Source organism: Elephas maximus, chromosome 12, assembly GCF_024166365.1.
Source record: "Elephas maximus indicus isolate mEleMax1 chromosome 12, mEleMax1 primary haplotype, whole genome shotgun sequence".
NCBI lineage: Eukaryota > Metazoa > Chordata > Mammalia > Proboscidea > Elephantidae > Elephas > Elephas maximus.
The window spans coordinates 104,961,192-104,980,276 of record NC_064830.1 but is presented as its reverse complement, the minus strand read 5'-3'; the positions used below and the strand labels follow the sequence as shown (position 1 = coordinate 104,980,276).

The 19,085-nt window shown below is 44.8% G+C and overlaps 1 protein-coding gene across 1 annotated transcript in view; it reads left to right on the top strand.

The window, feature by feature from the left end:
• GALNT17 (polypeptide N-acetylgalactosaminyltransferase 17) overlaps positions 1-19,085 on the top strand; it is a 542,269-nt gene that overhangs the window by 208,712 nt on the left and 314,472 nt on the right. Inside the window, exon 2 of the mRNA XM_049904713.1 lies at positions 14,402-14,585. Within this exon, the coding sequence (XP_049760670.1) occupies positions 14,402-14,585 (184 nt within the window). The remainder of the gene's footprint in view (positions 1-14,401; positions 14,586-19,085) is intronic.

Below are 19,085 nucleotides of genomic sequence, written 5' to 3'. Positions count from 1 at the left end.
GAACGGGCAAAAAAACGTATCGCCAGAATTCTGGGCTCGTGGCCCAGAAACCTGTTAGTCATGTTCTGTTTTCCAGACCAAAATCCATTAGTGGCTGACTATGGAAAGTGACTGTGGGCAGTGACTATGGAAAGTCCTTGGAAACCCTATGGGGCAGTTCTACTCTGTCCTATAGGGTCACTATGAGTCAGAACCGACTCAACGGTAATGGATTTTATGGGGTTATGGAAAGTGTGGAACTATTGTCACAGAAAGATGTTTGAAGGAGTGGATATGTCTAACTTGGAAACAGAAGATTTGAGGACCAGACATGAGATCTTCAAATATTTGAACATTACATGGAAGTGTAATTCTGGACATGGCAGACGTACAGCAGAGAAGGAGGACCACTGGGTAGAAGAGATCGGCAGATTGTTGACATTTTAGCAATTTGAGCTGTAATCCTGGAGTGTACTGCCCTAGGAGGCCGTGAGGTCTTCATCCCTGTAGGAATTCAGCATACACTGTGGCCATAGCAGGGATTCCTGCACCAGTGAGGGGTGGGGCCAGTCAGTCTCTCCTCCCTTCCAACTCAAGCTTCTAAGTTGGACCCCAGGTGAACTGTTGTCTTTATACTTAGTATGTTAGTAAGGGTTCTCCAGAGAGACAGACCCAGTGAGACATACACACATGCACATACATACACCTACCTAGAGAGAGGAGAGAGAATGAGATTTACTTCGAGGGATTGGCTCATCCCAGTTGTGGGTGCCGGCAATCCAAAATCCGTAGGTGGGTGGCAGACTGGAGACTCCTGCAGGCTTGTGTCCCAAGATCCATACATAGGTCAGGTGATGGCAAGAGTGCAGAGCTGAAAGAGAGCAACTTCTGCCAAAATATCTCAAAATATCTATTTATAGTCATTATATTACATTGCATTTTATGGAAGAGCAGCTGGTCTAACATTTGGCAAAACCACTGGGAACCACAGCCTAGTCAAGTTGACACATAAAATTAACCATCACGTGTAGGGAACATTGTACTAAGTTCCCTTCCACCAAGTAACACCTAATGTACTTGAGCTCTTAGGACTGTTTTCAAGATACTGACAACCTTAGGACATCATGTCTGGGAAGCACAGAAGACACAGGACAGAAAATGTCAAAGTCCTCATGATATGTCAACAGACGTCCAGATCATCGTCATACTGTATGAACTGGGGAGTCAATAATGATTTAACATGAGTTCATGAAGCTGTGTTTACCGATTTCTGACTTGTCACTGGAAGCTTTGCGTGTTAACGCTAACTAACTGCCATCAAGTCTATTCTGACTCACGACGACCCCGTGCGTGTCAGAGTAGAACTGTATCCTATAGAGTTTTCATGGCTGATTTTTTCGAAGTAGGCCTTTCTTCTGAGATCCGTTTCGGTGAACTCAAACCTCCAGCTTTCCAGTTAGCAGCTGAGCACGTTAACCGTTGGTACCACCTGAGGACTCTGTACCAACACTAGAGCATGGTAACCCATCTGGGTAGCCCAGGATAGAGTGTACTTTTTCATGTATTGATATCTATTCACTCAATGGTCATTCATTGATTCATGCGTATAACATTTGTGAGGTGCCTACTATGGGCCAGAGAGAGTGCTCATCACTGGAGAGACCAAGATACCTCCCTGCTATCAAGAGGCACGTGTTCCTGGGAGTGAATCAGTCAAGCACATGTAAGATATGATATGAGCAATGCCGTAGTTGAGACAGAGGAGCCCTGGTTGCACAGTCGTTAAAGCACTTGGCTGCTAACTGAAAGGTCAGTGGTTCAGACTCACCAGCTGCTCCACGAGAGAAAGATGTGGCAATCCGCTCCAGTAAAGAGAGGAAGGAAGGGAGGGCAGGGCATGAGGCTGGGCAGGAGAGAGGGAGGAGGGGAGGGCGGGGCATGAGGCTGGGCAGGAGAGAGGGAGGAGGGGAGGGCGGGGCATGAGGCTGGGCAGGGGAGAGGGAGGAGGGGAGGGCGGGGCATGAGGCTGGGCAGGGGAGAGGGAGGAGGGGAGGGCGGGGCATGAGGCTGGGCAGGAGAGAGGGAGGAGGGGAGGGCGGGGCATGAGGCTGGGCAGGAGAGAGGGAGGAGGGGAGGGCGGGGCATGAGGCTGGGCAGGGGAGAGGGAGGAGGGGAGGGCGGGGCATGAGGCTGGGCAGGAGAGAGGGAGGAGGGGAGGGCAGGGCATGAGGCTGGGCAGAGTCAGCTTCTGAGTGAACCTTTTGGATTTTGTGTAGTAGGTGGTAGGGAGCCCTAAGGAATTTGAAGCGAATAGTCATCAGATGTGCATTTTAGAAAGCACTCTCCGGATATGGTGTTAGGATCTGACTGTGATGCCCTGAGCAGAGCAAGAGGTGACTCGGGCTTGAACCTGGGCGGTGGCGGAAGTGATAGATAGGCAGCAAGGGAGTCAAGAGATAAGTGTTAGCACCAGGAGTCATTCAAGTAATGAGTTTAAAATGTTACATGTACATCTAAATCTATGTGTATCTATATAGGCATAGAAAGAGCCTGGTGGTGCAATGGTTAAGCACTCAGCCATCATCTGGAAGGTTAGCAGTTTGAACCCACCCAGTGGCTCCCTGCGAGAAAGACCTGGTGATCTGCTCCTGTAAAGATTATAGCCAAGAAAACCCTGTGGGACAGTTCTCCTCTGTCACATGGGGTCACTGTGAGCTGGAATCGACTTGATGGCACCTAACAACAACCCTGGTGGTGTAGTGGTTAAGTGCTACGGCTGCTAGCCAAAGGGTCAGCAGTTCGAATCTGCCAGACGCTCCTTGGAAACTCTATGGCGCAGTTCTAGTCTATTCTATAGGGTCGCTGTAAGTCGGAATCAACTCAACGGCAACGGGTTTGGTTTTGGTTTTGGTTTTGGTTTAACAACAATACATATATAGGAATTAAATGAATTTTAGTATATGTACATAACACACATGTACTGGGCATATATATATTTAACATATATATTGTGTGTGTGTGTGTGTGTGTGGTGTGCATGTATATACAGAGTTCTAGTGTGGTGCAAACTGTTAACATGCTCAACTACTAACTACAGGGTTGGAAGTTCAAGTCCACACACACACACATAACAACAAAGAAACCCATTGTTGTCAAATGGATTCTGACCCATAGCAACCCTATAGGACAGAGTAGAACTGCCCCATAGGGTTTCTGAGCTCTTAACCACTATGCCACCAGGACTCCATAATTTTTGTATATATATAAAATTTTTTTTTATGTATATACATACACGTATACATACACATATATATTTAATTTATGTATATGTACATTGTTGTGTGTCATCAAGTTGATTCCAACTCATAGTGACCCTATAGAACAGAATAGAACTGCCCCATAGCTTCCAAGGAGTGGCTGGTGGATTTGAACTGCTGACCTTTTGGTTAGCAGCTGAGCTCTTAACCACTATGCCACCAGAGCGCCATTGTTGTTGTTGTTAGGTGCCATTGAGTCAGTTCTGACTCATAGTGACCCTATGCGCAACAGAAAGAAACACTACCCAGTCCTGCACCATCCTTACCGTCGTTGTTATGCTTTAGCCCATTGTTGCAGCCAGTATGTCAATCCACCTCGTTGAAGACCTTCCACTTTTCCACTGACCCTGTACTTTACCAAGCATGATGTCCTTCTCCAGGGACTCATCCCTCCTGACAACATGTCCAAAGTATGTAAGACTCAGTCTTGCCGTCCTTGCTTCTAAGGAGCATTCTGGTTGTACTTCTTCCACGACAGGTTTGTTCGTTCTTTTGGCAGTCCATGGTATATTCAATATTCTTCCCGAACACCACAATTCAAAGGCATCAGTTCTTCTTCAGTCTTCCTCATTCACTGTCCAGCTTTCACATGCGTATGATGTGATTGAAAATACCATGGCTTGGGTCAGGCACACCTTAGTCTTTAAGGTGACATCTTTGCTCTTCAACACTTCAAAGAAGCCCTTTGCAGCAGATTGGCCCAATGCAATGCGTTTTTTGGTTTCTTGACTGCCACCTCCATGGCTGTTGATTGTGGATCCAAGTAAAATGAAATTCTTGACAACTTCAGTCTTTTCTCCATTTATCATGATGTTGCTTATTGGTCCAGTTGTGAGGATTTTTGTTTTCTTTATGTGGAGGTGCAATCCATACTCAAGGCAGTGTTCTTTGATCTTCATTAGTAACTGCTTCAAGTCTTCTTCACTTTCAGCAAGCAAGGTTGTGTCATCTGCATAATGCAAGTTGTAATGAGTCTTCCTCCAATCCTGATGCCCGTTCTTCTTCGCGTAGTCCAGCTTCTTGGATTATTTGCTCAGCATACAGATGGAATAGGTATGGTGAACGGATGAATCCCTGACACACATCTTTCCTGACTTTAAGCCACTCAGTATCCCCTTGTTCTGTCCGAACAACTGCCTCTTGATCTATATACAGGTTCTTCATGAGCACAATTAAGCGTTCTGGAATTTCCATTCTTCGCAATGTTATCCATAATTTGTTATGATCCACATAACCAAATGCCTTTGCATTGTCAATAAAACACAGGCAAACATCCTTCTGGTATTCTCTGCTTTCATCGTAGCTGAAAGCAGAGCTCCATATATACATATATATGCAGCCCTGGTGATGCAGTGGTTCTAGTCTGTCCTAGAGGGTCACTTTGAGTCAGAATCAACTCTATGGCAAGGGGTTTGGTTTTGGTATATAAAGTATGTATTATAGTGTTTAGTATGTATATATTTATAAATATATATAGTAATTAAAGTCATTTGAACTAATTCTCACTAATATCTGTGTTCAAAATGGTGCCATCTTTGCTCTCCTTTGCTAACATTTCCTGATTAGCTTTTCTGTTCCATTGATCCACCTGTCATTTTGTGTTCCATGATCTCACTGTCTTAATTATTAGAGCCGTTCACTATGTCTTCATGGCACACAAGGTAAGCCTGTCACAGTTCTTGGTCTTCACCGTTCTCACCAGCACCCTCTCTACCTCTGCTATCAGGCTGGCTTCCGAAGGAAGGCTCCCCACCCTCCCAGGAGTGTATGCGGAAGCTTGCCTGGGATAAACCTGAAATTATTGCCCACTATTAAATGCTTCTTTTTTTTTTTTTTTTTAATTAAATGTACAGCTGTGACTTCCAGATTGTCTATAAGTTTTATCCAACTCTCAACACTAGAGCATAGTTGTGGGGTCTCCCTGGCACTCTGTGACCTTCAGGAAGAAACAGGCTTCCCTGCAGAGACCACCAAGCCATGCTTATCCAGCTGAAGACAGGCGGGGAGACACGCCTGGCCCTTCTCCAGCTAAGAGTGCTTGTGTGTGAGGTGTGTTTTCTGCGTGCTTGGCTCTGGCTGCCGAGATGACGAGGAGTGTCAGCAGGTAATGGCGTTTTGCCGCAGTCTCAGTTTGCACACCTGTTGTGAGGGCCATCCCTGTTTTGGAAAGAATGATGCCGGTTATCTGTAAACTCGTATATTTAAACTGTTACCCTGGAGAAAATTATGTCCTTCCTGGTATGGAGAGAGATGGGGAAGGCAGCTCACCATTGATTTACAACCTCAGTTCTTTATTTTTACCAGCATTTTGGAGGCTTTGTAGCTGAGGCTGTGCCTGAGAGAGATGTGGGCAGAGTGAAATAACTCCTGCTGAGTGGTTCCCAGGTGTGGGAACCTGCAGAAATGAGTGGTTCACTTGGCTGCACGGGAAGGGTATTTCTTAAATTTCAAAAGTGGAGGTTATTTTTATTACTAATGTTTGGGTAATTGGTTAACTACCGGAAAAAAAAAAAATTAAGGTCTCACCTCCCAGCAAACCAACGAAACCAAATCCTTTGCTGTCAGGTCAATTCCGATTTCATGGTGACCCCATGTGTTACAGAGCAGAGCTGCTCTAGGGGGTTTTCTTGGCTGTCGTCTTCACAGAAGCAGCTCGCCAGGCCTTTCTTCGGTGGTACTGCTGGGTGAGTTCAAACTGCCAGCCTTTAGGTTAGTGGTTGAGTGCAAATTAATTTCACCACCCAGGGACCTTCTCCTTCCCAGCAAATACGTAAAATCTCCTCCCGGTCATCGTGCCACTTTAATTATTGCTGCTCGATTTCCCAGTGTAATACCGGATAGGGCAACTGGCTTCTTGCCTCTTCCTTTTGAAAAAAAAGTCTAAGCTTTCCTTGCCTTTATGCTCTTCCAGGTTAATTTTAGAACCTTCTGTCATGTCCCAGGAACAAAAAAAAGTTCAATTTGGAGTGAAATTAAATCCACAAATTAACGAGGAGAAATTGTATCTTAGTAATATTCCATCTTTCAATTCAGAAACATCTCTCCCTTTGTCAATTTATGTATGTCTATTTTCATTCCTTCTAGTAAAAATTTATTATTTTCTTCATAGAGTAATTCTAGGTATATTACAATACTTGTTGCTGTTACAAATGGATTTTTTTTTTTTAAAACATTATGTATTCTAGTTGGTTATTCCTGGGATACAAAGCCTGAGTAACGCAGAGTTCTCTGCTTGCTGCAGGCCAGGCATCACGACCAGATGGTGGCCTTACCTCCGGCCTCATTTCTCTGTCACACTGGAAACGTTGACTTCATGGCCATGGCTGTCTTGAAGGTCATCAGTGCCCTTTTCAGAGCCACACAAAAGGCTTTTTTCAGGCTTGATTTCTCTGTGACATTAATCAGTGTCAATTGTCTTCTTTATGAATATATATACTCCAACATTTGGCCTTAATTCCTCTTCTCTTCTCCTATTAGATATTTTTATCGGAGGTTTATTTTTCTTTCTTAATGTCAGCTAGTCACTTTATAATAGATAGGTCCAAGCTGAATCTCTAAACCTGATCTTTAGTCGTCCATATGTTATTGTTGTTGTTAGGTGCTGTCAAGTCGATTTCCAACTCTTAGTGACCCTATGCGACAGAGTGGAACTGCCCCATAGGACTTTTTCTGGGCTATAGTCTTTTTTTTTTTTTGCAGATCACCAGGTCTTTTCTCCCTCGGAGTGGCTGGTGGGTTCCATCTACCAACCTTTCGGTTAGAAGCTGAGCACTACCCATTGTGCCACCAGGGCTCCTTTTTCTTCCGTTAAAAAAGGAACTGTCACAGTCAATTCTGACTCATAGCGACCCAATAGGACAGAGTAGAACTGTCCCATAGGATTTCCAAGGAGCAGCTGGTGGATTTGAACTGCCAACCTTTTGGTTAGCAGCTGAACTCTTAACCACTGCACCACTAGGGCTCCTTCCTTCATGTAGTCAATAGTATTTAAGAACTTTCTACGTGTCAGACACTGGAGGTAGGGGGTACATCCAAGGCATTAAGGAGGGTACCTAGATATGTACCGTGGGAGAAGTTTGCCAGTGGTGACATGTAAGGTGGTTTATCTGTCAGGGTCCAGGAAGCAAGCAAATGGTGCCCTCACACGGGATGATCAGAGAGAGTTTAGCAAAACAATTATTTCCAAAGGTTTGGGCAGAGTTGAGGGACACCAACAACGAATGACAAGAGATGATGAAGTCCCCTCAGGCTAGCCACAGTGGAGGAAGTAGCTGCCACCCTGTATGGTGCGGACCCAAGTTTATCCTAAACAAGGTGGTCTTTGTCCTTGGTACCTGAGAAGTAACTCTTGGAGTAATTGCAGTACCTTGGCCTGGGACTTGCAGGCCACATCTGAGGATTTGTACTGGTAAGAGGGGGCTGGCCAGACCAGAAATGACTCGCCTGGGAGACCGATATCTCTGAGCCTCAGGAGTAATGACGATGTAGCCTGTCATGTAGAAGGAAACCCTGGAGGCATAGTGGTTAAGAGTTCAGCTGCTAACCAAAAGGTCAGCTGTTCAAATCCACCAGGTGCTCTTTGGAACCCCTATGGTGCAGTTCTGTAATATATTGTTGCTATGAGTCTGAATCGACTCAACAGCCATGGGATTGGTTTTTTGGTTTGATCATGCAGGATGGGCCAAGAAAAACTGAGAATACTAAGGCTCAGAGAGCTTCCCGGTCAGCGAAGACAGGTGTTTTGTCTTGCTGTCTCTGAGACATAGGGAACCTACCCAGACCTCACCTGTGTGTCTCTTTCTTGTGGAGCCCTGGTGGTGCAGTGGTTAAGAGCTATGGCTGCTGGCTAAATCTTCCCTGTAATGATCCCAATTTATATTCTCTTACTGTAATGAAACCAGTACTCGTTAAGTATAATATCTTTCATCAGTTCTGTGAGTCATTCCAGTGAACTAATGATCCCAAGTACAGTGTTCTCTTAATTTGTAAGGTCTGACCTCGCCCCTGGTGGCTGGGGACAGAGAGGGAGAGCCCTAGGGTGACTGGTGTCAGAAATGATGGAGAAGAGGGAACGCGGGATGTGATTGGTCGCCACCTTCTGGGAATCAGCTTTAGCTGGATCCTCACCCATGAGGCCCTTGCAGCACACTCAGAGACCTGGAGGGAAAGAGGAGAGAGCAGGTAATGGAATGCAGGAATAGCTGTCACCTTGGAGAGCTCTGCCTGGACAGGTAGCACCGAGGCCTTCAGCAGAAGAACGTGGCCCCCACTAAACCACAGCCCAGTAGGGAGGGGGCTGGGGAATGAAAACCCCAACCTCCCTCTCTTCCTATCCATCAAAAAAAAAAAAAAAAAACCAAACCCAGTGCCATCGAGTCGATTCCGACTCATAGCAACCCTACTGGACAGAGTAGAAGTGCCCCATAGAGTTTCCAAGGAGCGCCTGGCAGATTTGAACTGCATCCTATCCATCAGCTGTTTCAAAAACAAAACAAAACACAGTGGCTGTTGGGTCGATTCCAACTCACGGCAACCCCACATGTGTTAGAGCAGAGCTGTACTCCGTAGGGGTTTCAATGGCTGTGATCTTTTGGAAGTAGATCACTAGACCTGTGTTCCAGGGTGCCTCTGGGTGGATTTGAACTGCCGACCTTTTGGTTAGTAGGCAAGCGCTTAGCTGTTTGCACTATCAGGGACTCCAAGGTGCCTCGTATTGGTCGAACTCAACCCAGAGTCAGAGGGCAAGGGAAGGGAACCCTTTTGCAGGGCATACAGGTCAGTCTTCTGGGGCCCAGGGCACACGGCAAGGTGAAAAAGGGTCAAGAGTGGATCTGGAGGGAAGCATGAAGACTGTTCAGTAGAGATGCTATCGGTTGGCTGATCTTAATCGCTTTCCTCCCTTATCTTCAACTTCTTGCCTGGTAGCTCCACTTGGCTATGCTGTCTTCAGCTAAGTTAACTCAGGAGGCAGCACTTGAAAGAGAAGATGGAGCAATTAGCCCTGCCAGGCCTAGTGCCAAGCAACCCACTGTTCTCTTTCCACTCGCCCTCTTTGCTTCTTCCCGTTGCCAAATTGCAGGGGCTGCCACTGCATCTGGTCAAAGAGCAAGGAGCGCTACCAGGGAAGAAGGCTCCCGGGGTTCATGGTGTCATCCCAACTGGCTCCAGTGGCAGCTTGTCCTGGGCTAAGCTAAGACCAACTTGAGCCATGCCTGTGGCCCTGAACTCTTTATTTATCTTTGCTAACAGTTTCCAAGGCCCGCTAAGTAAACGTGTTAAAATGCCAGGGGAAATTTTACTGCTTTGTTGAACCTTTCTGGCAGATTCAATTGGGGGGAAAATGGGAGCACACAGGCCACAAAATACATAATTCAAAGTTGTCAACATCGCCCTGTGAGGAATGATCTTTTTGAGGTTCCTAAGTGAGTGACTTTCATAATGGAAGAAAATGCCACTGAGAGAAAAGAATCTCGTTGGGAACTGGCATTCCTTGGGTGTCCTTGGTGGGATTAGCTTGCATTCCTAGTGGTAACTTCTGTGCCATTTTAAAATAAGTGCCCTCTCTGGCCCCTCTGCCTATGCTGGAAAGGACGCCTGTGGGGGTCTGTAGGGCAAACAGCTGAGATGCATTTGGCTCTGAGGTGGAATTCAGTGACTGGGATTGGAGGCTGTCTGTGTAGACTGGGCAAAAGAAATGCTATATCGCCAAGTGGCTGGAGGAGATGTGCTGACCAGACCACATACGGGAAATAAGAGGACGAATCAGATGTTTCCCCCTGAAACTGCTAAGTTATGTTGAAGGGCAGCTCTGCCCCATTCTGAAGTCCCCTTCCTTGACCCCTGGGCTCCATGCTGGCAGGAAACCACAGAGGCCCAGTTGGTGGCTTGTGAGAAAAGGCAGCAAGAAAAGAAAAAGAGAAAATCCAGCATGAGCGAGCAATAGTACACAATAATAATAAAACACACACACACTGTGTCTTTGTCCTCTTTGTTACTATGCAGTATTTCACACATTATAAATATCACATGTGTGTCAGGTATAAAGAGCTATTATATAATGAATATGAGTGGTATTCATTGTATAATTTCATAATTCGTCTCCCAGTTTTATAGTGGAGCATTACTGGTAGCTTTGAGGTTATTGGTGTGTCTTTCCTCAATCATAACCCTCTCTCTTTTTGCTGCTTTTATAGTTTCTTCACATATGTTTATATCTCCAAACTATACATTGATTAGTTTTTTTGAACCTGTGTAAATAGAATTTTACTTCTATGCATTCATGATCCTTCCTTTTTGTTTTACGTTAAGTCTGTGAGATTCATCCATTTGGTTCATGTAACTGCGATGCCCTCATCTTCACTGCTGTATAGTATTCCTTCCTGGGAACATATAGAGAGATAGAGATAGCTGCACTCAAGTTAACTCTGGTTCATGGTGACCTTATGTACAACAGAACAAAATGTTGCCTGGTCCTGTGTTATCCTCATGATTGCTGGCATATTCAAGTCCATCACTGCAGCCATTGTGCCAGCCATCTCACTGAGGTTCTCCCTTGCCCTCATTGGCCCTCTGCCTCACCAAACATTATGTCCTGCTTTAGCAACTGATCCCTCCTGATGGTATGTCCAAAACAAGCCAGTTGGACAATGCTCTGTTGTGATCCATAAAGTTTTCATTGACTAATTTTCAGAAGTAGATTGCCAGATCTTTCTTTCTAGTCATTTTAGTCTGGAAGCACCGCTGAAACCTATCTACCATGGGTGAACCTGCTGGTATTTGAAATACTGGTGGCATAGCTTCCAGCATCACAGCAACACACAGGCCACCACAGTACAACAGACGGATAGACGGGTGGTGTTCTTACCAATATACCATTATTTATTTACCATTCTTCATCATATTTTCAATGCCACGTTCTTCCTTCCCACAGAGTTTCCTGGACAGAGTGATTAAAGCATGAAGTAGTGCAAAGAGCATTTGTGTGTGTGTTGGGGGGTGGGAGGAATGTCTTATCCTGTCTCTGTTACTTTTGGAAAGTCAACTAATTAATCTGTTAAGCCTCTGTTTCCTTATCTCTGAAATGACTGTGACAATATCACACCTTGGCTAATAGAAAAGTGGATACAGAAGCATTTAGAAAAAAATGTAAAGCCTGAACAGTAATCATCATTGGGCGGACAGAGTGGTCAAGTGGATTTATGAAGACAAATAGGAAGCTTAACCACTGTGTTTATTGAGTTTCGCTACTCTCTTAAGTCTGAGTTCCTTGAATTCTTGAGCTTCAGATACAGCCTAAGTGAGAGAGAATGCACTAAAGCAGAGAAGAAATAAGTTTTGAAGCAGGCAATTCTGACTCTAGACATGGCGAAGGTACAAGAGAAGTGCTGTCAGAGAACACTTCCTGATACTGAATTCCTCCTCCTCGCCACTCATCACAGGCTCGCAGGTGCTCTCTCATGGTGCCAGCTCCCTTTGTACTCGTGGTACCGGGTTCCTAGCTTGGACCTCCTCTGCCTTCTGAGCTTCCATCCTTGTGTGTCTCAGCTCCCTGCTGTAGAGTTGGTTGCCTCATCTGCCATGTGTAGAGGGTAGAACTGTCCATCTCCTCAAACCCTCCTGTGTGCGCTCTCCAGTCCTAACTCTGGAAGCCTCAGTCTCAAACTCAGTTCTCCTCTCTCTCCCTCCACATTTGTCTGTCTCCTGCCTTGTGATGCTGTCTCTTAAATATTTCTCCTCTCTTTTTGATCAATACTTTCAGAAACCAGTTGCCATTGAGCCAGTTGCAACTCATAGCGACCCCATGTGTGTCAGAGGAGAACCGTGCTCTACAGAGCTTTCAGTGGCTGATGATCTCCAAGTAGACCTCAAGGCCTTTCTCCCGATACACCTATGGGTGGACTGGAACCTGCAGCCTTTCAGTTAGTAGCCGAGCGCGTTAACTGTTTGCACCACCGAGGGTCTCCTGACCACAAGTAGCACTGCCATAAAATGGGCCCCCTGCCATCTCTTGCTTGGGCTGCTTCAGGCCTCCAACTGGTGTCGTCATCTGTCATCACCACAGAGCCCAGGCTCTGTCCTCCTTCACCAGCCACAGAACCTTAGAACAGTTGCCATATTCTCAGACTCAGCTTACTCGTTGCTAAGAAAGGGGCGACTGCAGGAGGGAAAGTTGTCAGGGTTCCTGAAGAGCATGTTGGACAGTGACAGGACTTCTCAGGCAGAAAAATGAGGTTCACCTGAGACCGACTCGGCTGTTTCCTCAATCTTTGCTTTTGAACTGGATATTACGGAGAGTAAATTTCTGGTTTCTGAGAAGCAGGAAAGAAAATAACAGTCTTGCCATTATGTAATGGAGAACTGTCCCATGACTACAGCAGGTATCCTGGCCTTAGGCTGTCCTACGAATGCCTTCCTGGGCGGATTGATCTTCCTTTGCTCTGTAGAAAGGGCTGTTGTGGTTCAGTGGTAGAATTCTCACTTTCCATGTGGGAGACCTAGGTTTGGTTCCCATCCAGTGCACCTCATGTACAGCCGCTGCCTGCCTGTCCGTGGGGCCTTGTATGTTGCTATGATGCTGAGCAGGTTTTAGCAGAGCTTCCAGACTAAGACAGCACAGGAGGAAAGGCCTGGTGATCTACTTCCGAAAATCAGCCAGTGAAAACCTTGTGGGGTTGCAGGAGTCAGAGCCAGCTCAATGGCAGCTCACTACAAGGCAGCCCTCTGCAGGCTGCTCCGCCGTGAAAGCCAAGGGAGCCGTTTACATCTCTGGTTTGTGTTCTTCCTTTCAGAGTAAGCATGGGACTCTTATGGTTAAAGTGTTTTGTGTGTGTGTGTGTATGTGTGTGTGAGAGAGAGAGAGAGAGACAGACAGACAGACAGGAAGAATACGTGTGATAAGTGTGTATTCAGTAGCTTGAGCACTTGAAATATGGCAAGAGGGAATGAGAGCCCTTAACAACCAGAGTCTCCTAGCCAAGTGGTAACACCTCCCATAACTCTGGGATTTAAAAATTGCCCATCGAACTTTGTGTCACATACAAGAACAATAGGTGTGAAGCCACCGCCATCCCGGGAGCTTGCCATTGCTCAGTGAGGCCTGTTACAGAGGCAGCCCTCTCTCCTTGGCATGGTTATCACCCTCATGCGGTTTTTCTCTGTGATTTATTCTCAAACATTTTGTATTTCCTCCTGCCATTTAGATGAAATTTAAATAAACCATTAGTCAAAGAGGTGTGTGTCAGACTGTTAGACACGTTAAACTGGGGATAAAATAAATCTGTCTCTAGTTCTCTGTTCAAAGGAAGCAAAAACACCATCAGTTGGACAGTTCCCTGTTACTTGCTCTTATTCTGTGCTGGACCCAGGCTCCTCCAGGTCTTTCTACCCTTGTTGTCATTGCCCCATAGAGAAAGGAAAACAGGTTTGAATAAGAGCTCCAGTGTGTCCCATTTCTGGTGCCCTCCTTGCCTGTATCACTCCCAGTTTAGGCGGTCTCTCTCTCAGAGGGAGTCCGTGGATGGCACAACTGTTTAAGCGCTTGGCTATTAAATGAAAGCTTGGAGGTTCACATTCACCCAGAGGTGCTCAGCGAAAGGGCCTGGTGATCTACTTCCGAAAGATCACAACCACTGAGAACCATATGGAGCACAGTTCCACTCTGACACATATGGGGTCGCCTGAATTGACTCAGTGGCAGCTGGTCTTGGTTTTCTCTCTTATATAGACTCCCATCCCACCCTAGTTCTGAAAGGAGAGAGAGGTTTCTAGTAGTTAACCAAACTTGAACTCTAGAACTCACAGTTGCCTTGACCTTTCTCTCAATATAAATGTTCTCAGAACCAAAGAAAAACCCAAAGTGACCCTACAGGACAGAGTCGAGCTGCCCCATAGGGTTTTCAGAGAGCAGCTAGTGGATTCGAACTGCCAACCTTTTCTTGGTTAGCAGCCTGAGCTCTTAACTACTGAACCACCAGGGCCCCATCTCAGAGCTTATACCTGGAATTCATAAGTGGAGCATGTATTTTTTTTCTGCGACAGGTAATGTTAAAATTTCAAGTGAAGCTAGTGGTTTTCAAATATTTCTTTTTCTCTCCCTTTTTTTCTAGGCTTATCCAAGTCCCTTGGGCTCATTGAGGGTTATGGTGGGCGGGGGAAAGGGGGCCTTCCTGCTACCCTTTCCCCGGCCGAAGAGGAAAAAGCCAAGGGACCTCATGAGAAGTATGGCTACAATTCCTACCTCAGTGAAAAAATTTCACTGGATCGTTCCATTCCGGATTATCGTCCCACCAAGTAAGTTCTGATTCGGTCGCTCACAAGAACTTGCTCAGCCGTTTGGGTGGGTGTAGACGCTGAGCCTGTGACGTTTTCTCATGTGGTTTGTAACCATTGAGGAAACTTTTCTTCCACGCAGCCTCCTCCACAGCCAATAAACTGAAGACTGTGGATGATGAAATATTACCCAGTAAACCCAGTACCGTCGGGTCAATTCCGACTCACAGCGACCCTGTAGGACAGAGTAGAGCTGCCCCATAGAGTTTCCAAGGAGCGCCTGGCAGATTTGAACTGCTGACCCTTTGGTGAGCAGCTGTAGCACTTAACTACTACGCCACCAGGGTTTCCATGAAATATTAGCTAAAGAAAATATTTTAATTTTTATAAAAGTAATCCAGAAACCTTTAGGAAGGCCTCAGTACAAAACATCTTAAGTAAAAAGAATAAAAAGCACTATGATCTCATTATTTATAGATGACAACTATTTAAGTTTTGGTATGTTGCCTTCAAGTCTATTTATTAATCAGATTGTGAGAATATATAAACTGATTTTATCCTTTTTTCATTTAACATTATATCATGATCATTTTCTGATGTTGTTTATATGATTGTAATCTTCATGGCCGGAAATATAGGTTATTTCCAATTTTTTATTATTATAAATAACTGTTTGCTAAGCATCATCCCTCTCGTATCTTCCTTTGCATTGATTTAATATTTATTTTCTTAATCCACACTTCTACAAGTATATAGTAGGTCATAGGATAGGAATATTTTTGGAAGCTTTTGGTACATACTGTAATATTTTCCTCCAGAAAGTTTGTACCAGTTTCTACATTGATTTTATGCCTTTTGTCATTTAACGTTATATCATGATCGCTTTCTGATTTTATTAATAATGACCGTTGCTTCCATGGTTGGGAGGAGCCTGGGTTTTTCATTATTATAAAATAACATCTTGAAAACGCCTTCCCACTCATATCTTCATGTGTATTGATTTGATACATAGCGTTAATCCATACTTCTAGAAGTATAATAGATCACAGGATAGGACTATTTTTGGAAGTTCTTGATACACACTGTAATATTTTCCTCCATGAAATGTGTACCATTTTCTACTTGTATTGGAATTCTGTTAGATTCTTGCCAATATTTGGTACTGGCATTTAAAAAAATCTTTGCCGTGTTGATAGCTGAGAAAATACATCTCATTATGGGTTCAATTTATATTTTTTTGATTGAAGTTCTTACCTTTTAAAAGGTTTGACTACGCCTTGCACAGCTATTTTATTCTGCATTCTCAGATTTAAGAATTATTTATCTTCTCCTTATGAAACAGAGAAAAGAGATTTGTCATGGAATCAAGATGCTGGAGAAAAAGCTCTGTTTTCTAGACAAGACTGCATCTTGGTTTCTCAAAAGGACTCTGCTGTTAAATTTGTAGCATGTCTCTTTTTTCATTTAGACGGTGCCCTTGTTTGGAGTAGATTATTTCTTTTTCAAATGGATTTAGTACAAATCAGTTAAGTATCCTGGTTACTGAGAAAAATAGATTCAAGATAAAGAAAATTATCTTAAATGGATTTAAAATTGCAGCATGAGCCCAGAAACCTGTTAAATTCCGCTCTCAGCCTAATAAGCATATATTCATTTTGAATCACTAGGAAAATATACATCACCCCTGTTGGAAGCTATTTTGTGTTCCTGGACTTTTGCTCTCAGAAACATCTGGCTGTTTTCATTCCCTGGTGCTCGCTGATCAGCTTTTCTTATTTGGACTTGGCAAATAAACAGCCATGTTCTCTGCAGTCCTATGAGGATGAAAATGCTTCCAACACACAGCTTACTGGAAATGGGTCAGTTGAAGAAATAGTGTTGTTGTTGTTGTTTTTAGTTGCCATTCAGTCCAGTCTGACTCATGGTGACCCCGTGGACAGCAGAATGAAATGTTGCCTGGTCCTGCCCCATCCTCATGATCATTGGTATGTCTGAGCTCATTGTTGTGGCCACTGTATATTTTGAGTGCCTTCCAACCTAGGGGCTCATCTTCCAGCACTATATTGGACAATATTCTGTTGTGATCCATAATGCTTCCATTGACTGATTTTTGGAAGTAGATCACCTGTCCTTTCTTCCTAGTTTGTCTTAGTCTGGAAGCTCCACTGAAGCCTGTCCACCATGAGTGACCCCACTGGTGCTTGAAATACTGGTGGCCTAGCTTCCAGCATTAAGACAACACACAAGCCACCACAATGTGACAAATTGGCAGAGAGGTAATAATAGAAATTTTAGTGAAGTTGTCAAGGATTTCATTTTACTTGGATCACCAATGAACACCCATGGAAGCAGCAGTCAGGAAATCAGATGACGCATTACATTGGGCAAATCTGCTACAAAGGACCCCTTTAACGTGTTGAAAAGCAAAGATGTAACCTTGAAGACTAAGGTGCACCTGACCCAAGCCATGGTGTTTTCAGTTGCCTCCTATGCATGTGAGAGCCGAACGATGAATAAGGAAGGCCGAAGAAGAAAGGATGCCTTTGAATTGTGGTGTTGGCGAAGAATATTGACTATACCATGGATGGCCAAAAGAACGAACAAATCTGTCTTGGAAGAAATACAACCAGAATGATCCTTGGAGGCAAGGATGGTGAGACTACATCTCTCATGCTTTGGAAATGTTGTCAGGAAGGATCAGTCTCTGGAGAAGGACATCATGCTTGGTAAAAGAGAGGGTCAGCGAGAAAGAGGAAGGCCCTCAACGAGATGGATTGATATAGTGGCTGCAACAATGGGCTTAAGCATGGCAGCAACTGTGAGGATGGCGCAGGACCGGGCAGTGTTTCGTTGTGTTTCATTGTGTTGTACATAGGGTCCCTATGAGTTGGAACCGACTTGATGGTACCTAACAACAACAACAACCTATAGTGTGCCAGATGGTTTCCCCACACTAGAGCGAGAACACTGTGTAAGACACGATCCTGGCCTTCTTATTCTCTAGGGAGGGAGACAGATGTGCAGGAAGATTGCTTCCATGCAGAGTGGTCTACGTTGTGGGTGTCAGGCTGGAATGATGCCCAGGATGTCAGGGAGGGTCTGGGGCAGTTTCTTTCTTGAGGTGTTGTCTGAGCTGAATCTTGAAGGACCACTAAACATTAGAAGGTTGAAGTGTGAAGAGAGATAAGCATTGCCCAGGCAGGGGAACAGGATGAGCAGAGATGGAGACCAGTGTACAAGTATGGCATGCTGAGGGAGGGAGGCACAGCTCAGTACTGCTGTGCAGTGCAACATGGTGGCTTGGATGCACCACTGATATCTCGTCTCTCCTGAAACTCTACTAACATGGTAGTAAAGGAGCAGAGACGATGGAGACTCACAAGGGAACACTGAACAGGCTCAGGGATGACAACAGGGAAGAGACAGATGCCTGTAACTAGTGGATGATGCAAAGAGAATGGTGACTGACTTCGGGAGCTAGAGGAAGGTGGACCTGTCCTTTTGGATGAGGTGGAGAATTGTGGTAGGAGTGGAAAGATGCAGCCCAGCCACCTCTCATAATCCCGGACAGACTCAGAATTGGAGGCACCGGGGACTTTTGATGGCCAGGAGATAGATTTGAACAGGCGAGGTTAGTTATTTGCCTAGATCCTTTCTCCTACTTGGCACAGCCAGTAACTACCCTTTCTTACCTGGCGGGATACAGGAGGTTTACTCCCTGGAGATGCTGAACAAGAGAGGCTCTGGGCTTTTAGTTCATAGATGTAGCCTACACCAAACCAAACCCAACCTGTTGCCATGCAGTTGATTCTGACTCATCGTGACCCTATAGGACAGAGTAGAATTGCCCCATAGGGTTTCCAAGGAGTGGCTGGAGAATTTGAACTGCTGATCTTTTCGTTAGCAGCTGAGCTCTTAACCACTGAGCTACCAGGGCTCTAAGATGTGCATAGGGCAGGGGATAAGCCTGTGTACTAAGCAGGTATACCCTCCAGCCTCGTTACCCCGCCAGGCTCTCCTTTCCTACTAGGCAGGTGTTTGAGGAATCTACTGAGGGAACCATCCAGCTTAAAGACAATGTTGATAGAGCTGAGGGTTGAGGATTCCCCAACAAAATGCCCGGGCTCTGCTCCTGGAGGTGTGCCCCCTGTAAAGCTCCAGCTATCAACATAAAGCTGTCCTACTCTTAAATAAGAAAGGATAGCCAGGGCGCCTAGATATCTCAGGAGAGTATCTGTTATAAAAGACCTTACCCACAATAACAACAACAGAAAAGGCATTTGGAGGAAACAGAGACTCCAATCTTTAAAACTATAATTGCTAACTTAGAACGTTAATGGGAGACATGGTATCCACAAAATAAGAACAATGTGTTACGTTAAAGTGATAACCAGAGAATTAAAAGAAATCTTGGAAATTAAAAATTAGATAGGACAAATAAATAATTCAAAAAAAGGTCTGAAGAAACCCTAAAGAAAATAAATAAATAAATAAAAGAGAAGAAATTAAAAAATAAATCAG